Source organism: Ipomoea nil, unplaced genomic scaffold, assembly GCF_001879475.1.
Source record: "Ipomoea nil cultivar Tokyo-kokei standard unplaced genomic scaffold, Asagao_1.1 scaffold2647, whole genome shotgun sequence".
NCBI lineage: Eukaryota > Viridiplantae > Streptophyta > Magnoliopsida > Solanales > Convolvulaceae > Ipomoea > Ipomoea nil.
Window position 1 is genome coordinate 1,361,478 of NW_017619075.1, and position 6,171 is coordinate 1,367,648.

The 6,171-nt window shown below is 37.6% G+C and overlaps 2 protein-coding genes across 3 annotated transcripts; both read left to right on the forward strand.

The window, feature by feature from the left end:
* Positions 1-1,008: 1,008 nt before the first annotated feature.
* On the forward strand, positions 1,009-3,459 carry LOC109154581 (40S ribosomal protein S9-2-like). 2 transcript variants are annotated; one of them, XM_019302367.1, is made up of 4 exons: positions 1,009-1,203; positions 1,829-2,210; positions 3,012-3,196; positions 3,253-3,459. In XM_019302367.1, exons 1-3 carry the CDS (start codon positions 1,176-1,178, stop codon positions 3,193-3,195), a joined length of 594 nt encoding a protein of 197 aa, XP_019157912.1. In that variant the 5' UTR covers positions 1,009-1,175; the 3' UTR covers position 3,196; positions 3,253-3,459. The 2 variants fall into 2 exon arrangements, with proteins under 2 accessions (XP_019157912.1, XP_019157911.1); XM_019302366.1 differs by having other exon boundaries at positions 3,012-3,459.
* Positions 3,460-3,958: 499 nt separating this feature from the next.
* LOC109154357 (pentatricopeptide repeat-containing protein At1g74630) lies at positions 3,959-5,873 on the forward strand. The gene has a single exon (XM_019302170.1). The coding sequence runs from the start codon at positions 3,977-3,979 to the stop codon at positions 5,519-5,521; it is 1,545 nt and encodes a 514-aa protein (XP_019157715.1). The 5' UTR covers positions 3,959-3,976; the 3' UTR covers positions 5,522-5,873.
* The last annotated feature ends 298 nt before the right edge of the window (positions 5,874-6,171 follow it).

Sequence of the window (6,171 nt, forward strand, 5' to 3'; positions counted from 1 at the left end):
AAAATTACAAAGTTAAGGACTTAATTTGTTGAAATTGAAAGTCGATGATCAATTTGTGAATTTAGCTATAGTCAAGGGACTATTTTAGGTAATTACTCAATAATCAATGACTCTAAAATAAGGATGACAATGAAGAGACAATTTCATAAATATTACAAATCTTTAATTGCTAAAAGTGCATCACGTAAAATTACAAAGTACATATGATGATATGTAAAAGTATATATGATAACCAACTGTATGTAATTTTACATATCATCTGATGCTTTTTATAATTTTGCACAATTCACTTTTAAATTACAAATTTTGTGTGTATTTTACATATAATTAAATGCACTTTATAATTTAACAAATGCACATTGACACATTCTCAATATGATTGTGGTTTTAATATTGGACATGAGCTTTCATGCATTTGTGTTTTGTAATTATAAAGCGGGATAAATGGGCAAACTATGCTGTGTAATCGTGTGCATCATGCATGGTGCACACTGTTCTATGTTCATAATTACTGAACAATATGTTCATAATTATAAAGCTATATATTCATTATTTTTGAACTTTATATTCATAATTATTGAATTCTATATTCACAATTACAGAACTCTATGTTTATAATTTTCAATGTTTATATTCCCAATTGTTGAACTCTGTATTCATAAATTACAGAGCTATATCTTCATAATTTGATAACTATACAGTTTAGAAATTATGAATCTACAGTACAGATATTATGAATCTGCAGAAATTATAAATCTATTGTATAGAAATTATGAATCTACGGTTTAGAAATTATGAATCTACAATATAGATTTTATGAATCTACAACATAGAAATTATGAATCTATAGTATATAAATTATGAATTTATAGTATAAAAGTTATGAATTTGGAACCGTGTGCAACTTGCATGGTGCACACGGTTGCCCAGAATATCGTTCCGGATAAATGAACATGATCCAAAGGCCTTATAACAGTTTTCTTGGGCTAGAATACGGATTATCAGAAAAACCGTATGGCCCAAGTAAAATCCCGTCAAGAATTCCTCCGTAAAACATAAACTCATACAGCACTCTCGCCGCGCTTCTTCTTCAGCGGAAACCCTAGTCTCCACTCCAGATTGCACCTTGAGCACCGGACTGAGGATCACACCGCCGTGTGCGGCGGCTTAGCAGCATGGTTCACGTCAACTTTTACCGCAATTGTCAGTTTTCTTTTCTATATGTTCTTTCCTATATACGTCTGTATGCATTCACTTTTGCTTTTGGCATGATCTGAATCATTTTGCGTGCTTGTGTATATTATTGTTTTTGTTCATCTCGTTCAGTATGGGAATTTATTAATTACTCTCTGTTCAAATGTATTTTAATCGAGGCCATTACATTTTTACTCAAAAAGCGTAGTTATAGTCTAGATGATACGACTCGTGTGTCTTCTGGTGGTAAATTTAATAATCCGTACCTGTTTTAATTTTGATTGCATATCAACGCGTGCAATTCATCATGTCTCTGGAAATACTTGAACTAAAGAAGTATCACGAACTAATTTATTTTCCACTTTCTTTTTATAAATTTTAAAATCCTTATGTGTCTATGATCTCTAGTAAATTGAAGAAAAACTGTCAAATGAAAAGGTGTAGTTGTTATTCACCCATCTGATTGTGTTTCCCAACATTTTTTGATGAATTTTTGAGGCACATTTGGTTTGCTTTGTCATCCAGATCTTATATTAATGAAAAAAAAGTTAGATAGTTTGTAACTACTAGCTTTTTAATTTTTTTTTTTTTAAGGTTATATTTTACCTCATTTATGGTATGCTATGAACTGTAGATGGAAAGACATTCAAGAAGCCTCGACGTCCATATGAGAAAGAGCGTTTGGATGCGGAGTTGAAACTTTTGGGTGAGTATGGTCTTAGGTGCAAGAGGGAGCTTTGGAGAGTACAGTATGCTTTGAGCCGAATCAGGAATAATGCAAGAATGCTTCTTACTCTTGATGAGAAGGACCCACGCCGTATTTTTGAGGGCGATGCCCTCCTGAGGAGAATGAACAGGTATGGTTTGTTGGATGAGAGCCAGAACAAGCTTGATTATGTCCTTGCCCTCACTGTGGAGAACTTCCTTGAACGCCGTCTCCAAACTCTCGTTTTCAAGGCTGGCATGGCAAAATCAATCCATCATGCCAGAGTTCTAATTAGGCAAAAGCATATCAGGTAAATATAACCATTCTAATCATGGCATAGTTCTGAATATGCTCTCTATGTATATCATAACATGTTAAAACATACTCCGGAACTTTTTATCTGATGCAGTGTGTCTGTTAAGGAGTTATAGGTATAGAATGCTTGTTGCATATAATAAATATGTGTTTTTTTGCATCACCTTGATCTGGAAAAGATATTACAGGTCTTACAATACTACTGAGGATTCTATTTATTTGGATTTAAGTTTGAACTCCTTGGCCTAAAAAAGGAATACTACCAGTAATGGTTGTCTTTATCGGACTAAATAATCTAATTATTGGGGATTATAGGTTAAGTAAGTTACCTGTTACAAGTTTGGCAAGTATTGTTAAAAGAAAACAAGATTGTGGGATATTTGAGCTTATGTAAGCCTATAAACCAAACATAATGGATTATTAGAGTTAATAATTATAATCATTCTTCATTATTACTAGTGTAAACCTGTAAGGTAACTTTTATTTCCTCCATTTTTTGGATTGCATTTTTATAAATACATTTTGTACACACATGTTAAATACATGCTGCAAAAGATGTTAATATTTTATGATTTTGAAAGGAAATGGCAACACTTTGCTGATGAATACTAGCAATTTCTTACTATTACTAATTACTGGTTTTCGGTTTACAAATTAGAATTGGTTCATCTTGTGGGTAGTGAGCCTTGTTATGTAAAGGCGTAAAGCGTTAACTAGGTTTTAGATGTTTCAAATTACATGTGCCTACTTTTCTCCGTATTTGTTTGTAAATGTGTTTGTTTTGATTTAACTTCAGGGTTGGAAGGCAGGTGGTGAATGTTCCCTCATTTTTGGTTAGAATGGACTCCCAGAAACACATTGATTTCTCTCTCTCTAGTCCTTTCGGTGGTGGACGCCCTGGCAGAGTGAAGAGAAAGAACCAGAAGGCTGCCGCAAAGAAGGCTTCTGGGGGTGATGGTGATGAAGAGGATGAAGAATGAGGTCCTTGACACCTTGTCTGACATCCAAAATAAAAATATCAAAAAGTGAAGAATGAGGTGTGGCTTGTCACTTTGGAAACAGAAAACAATTAATGATGTTGGAGAACTTCATTTTAAGGATTTTGCCAGCTTAGAAAGTTAGAATCATGTTGCTTAAACAGTCTGTTTTTCTTTTGAAGTTATGAGAAGTTTTGTGACTAACCAGAATTTTTGTTGTGCTTCCTAATGCATTTGTGGTAATCTTAATATGAATTCAAGTAGAAATAGGCCTTGAACAGAATAGAATGCCTTTCAACAGACAGCTTTGATCATAGATTTGATTTTGGGTTGCCCCCTTGTGCATCTTAGCTTCAGTAGATGCAGCCACTCTCAAAAAGCCTTTTTTACTAATTAGTGGATTGGGGTCCTAACTATAAGAGGCACTCAGTGCTTACTATATTGGTATGAGAGGGGATTTTAAACTTGGACCTCTTTTAGGGGATAAGAGGGAGTTTTGAACTCCGACATTTTTTAAAGAATAAAGTGTTCTGAACTTCGATCTCTTTTAAGTGATAAAACTGTCAACTAAGTTGGTTAGGTTAACTCACAGGTAGGCGGCTAGACAGTATTTTGAAGAAGAGATCAAAATATAAGGTTTGAAATATTATGCTCAAAGTGAACAGATATCAGCGAACAGATCCTTGTGGATTTAATGTCTTAGGAGAAGCACATTTGGGATACTTTAAGATTGCAGTTTGGATCCAAAAAAATTTCTATTTTGCTTCTTGAAAATGCAGCATAAATGAACAGCGCTACCGGAAATTTATGCTTTTCGCTCTTGGGCAGTTGCAGGAGTCTGAAAAGCGTGAAGCAACTCCACGCCTACATCTGCAAGACCGGTCTGGAATCCGACCAATTCATCGCCGGAAAGCTCCTCATTCAATGCGCGGTGAATATAGGCGACGCACTCGACTACGCTCGCCGCCTCTTCCTCCACATTCCAAACCCAGACGTCTTCATGTACAACACACTCATCCGCGGGCTCGCTGAGTCCGACTCCCCACAGGATTCCCTGGAAACCTTCGTCTGCATGCTCCGAAGCTCGGATTTCCCTCCTGATAGCTTCTCTTTCGCTTTTACGCTCAAAGCTGCCGCGAATATGAGGTGCTTGAAGAGTGGGTCTCAGCTGCATTGTCAAGCTTTGGCTCGTGGCCTCGATCGCCATCTGTTTGTGGGGACTACCACGATCAGCATGTACGCTGAGTGTGGAGCTATTGGGCTTGCTTGGAATGTGTTTGATGAAATGTCTGAACCGAATGTGGTTGCTTGGAATGCCATTCTTACGGCTTATTTACGGGTCGGTGATTTGAAGGGCGCAGACGGAGTGTTCGATTTAATGCCGTCAAGGGACTTGACATCTTGGAATCTGATGCTTGCTGGGTATGCTAAAGCAGGTGAACTGGATTGTGCCATGACGATTTTCGCTCAAATGCCAAGAAGAGATTGTGTTTCTTGGAGCACTATGATTTTCGGGTTCGCATGTAATGGCTATTTTTACGAGGCGTTTCGGGTTTTCAGGGAATTAAGGAGGGAAGGAATGAGTCCAAATGAGGTGAGCTTGACAGGGGTTCTATCTGCCTGTGCCCAAGCTGGGGAGTTTGAATTTGCAAAAACTCTCCATGGATTTACAGAGAAAGCTGGGATGATGTGGATTACATCACTGAACAATGCACTTCTGGATACATATGCTAGGTGTGGGAACGTGGCTATGGCTCGCTTAATCTTCGAGAGAATCCCAGGGAAGAAGAGTGTCATTTCTTGGACTTGTCTGATCACAGGTCTCATAATGCAAGGCCATGGCGAGGAGGCGATGCAGCTTTTCCACAAGATGGAATCCACTGGAACTAAACCCGACGGGGTCATCTTCGTTTCAATCCTGTACGCATGCAGCCATGCCGGTCTGATCCAAGAAGCCCAACACATTTTCGATAGAATGAGCAGAGAATATGGCATGAACCCAGATATGGAGCACTATGGTTGCATGGTTGATCTTTACAGCAGGGCTGGGCAGTTGAAGAAGGCTTATGATTTCATCACCCAAATGCCTATCCCACCCAACGCCATCATCTGGCGAACACTTCTGGGCGCTTGCAGCTTCCATGGTGAAGTCCAGTTAGCTGAGGTGGTGAAACAAAGGCTGTCGGAGGTGGACCCTAACAACTCCGGTGACCATGTTTTGTTGTCTAATGTTTATGCTGTTGCTGGGAAATGGCAGGGGGTTGCAACACTGAGGAGATCAATGACTCACCAAAACATGAAGAAAACCCCTGGTTTCAGTGTAGTTTGAGTGGACTGTTTTCGGTGTGGCCGGTGCAAATTGCACCATTAGGAATACGCATAAATGCACACCACAATGTTAAAAAATGTACCAGAATGAAATGCACAAAAAAATGCACCACACACCAAAAAAATGCACTTTCAAACACCTTGTGATGCATTTATGCCTATCTAATGATGCGTGACTGCACGGCTGCACGAGAAGCATTGTCCGTACGGGAACCTGACCCTATATACTTATGCCCAAAAAATATCCATTCTAAACCCATTCAAACCCAATCTTGTTGCTAGAACTCCAGAAGCAACTAAGCAAGTCTTAAATACAACGGCAAGAGGCAAATTATACTATGGACCATAAACAAATGTTCATTTTTTAAGGTTTATTATTTAGTAGTATACCAAATAATCTATCTTTAAAAAAATGAATCTTTAATGTATTAAAAATGTACCTTAGGTAAGTGGTCTACTTTACATAGTGAATCATGGTCTATGGTATAATGATTGGATAATTTGATTTGAGTCATCTTACTAAAAATCATTACATGTAAATTTGGGTCTTAACTAGGTTTTTTGGTTTTGACTGTATGCCACCAAATTAATACCAGTCACTTAAAAAAGACGGAAATTAAAATAAGGAAAACAATTTTCATAGTACTTGTT

Bases quoted from the DNA above. Each gene is read 5' to 3' on its own strand.
- LOC109154357 (XM_019302170.1), top strand. From the start codon at position 3,977: ATGAACAGCGCTACCGGAAATTTATGCTTTTCGCTCTTGGGCAGTTGC.
- LOC109154581 (XM_019302366.1), top strand. From the start codon at position 1,176: ATGGTTCACGTCAACTTTTACCGCAATT. The intron at 1,204-1,828 runs GTCAGTTTTCTT...TATGAACTGTAG, and splicing joins CGTCAACTTTTACCGCAATT to ATGGAAAGACATTCAAGAAG. The intron at 2,211-3,011 runs GTAAATATAACC...ATTTAACTTCAG, and splicing joins ATTAGGCAAAAGCATATCAG to GGTTGGAAGGCAGGTGGTGA.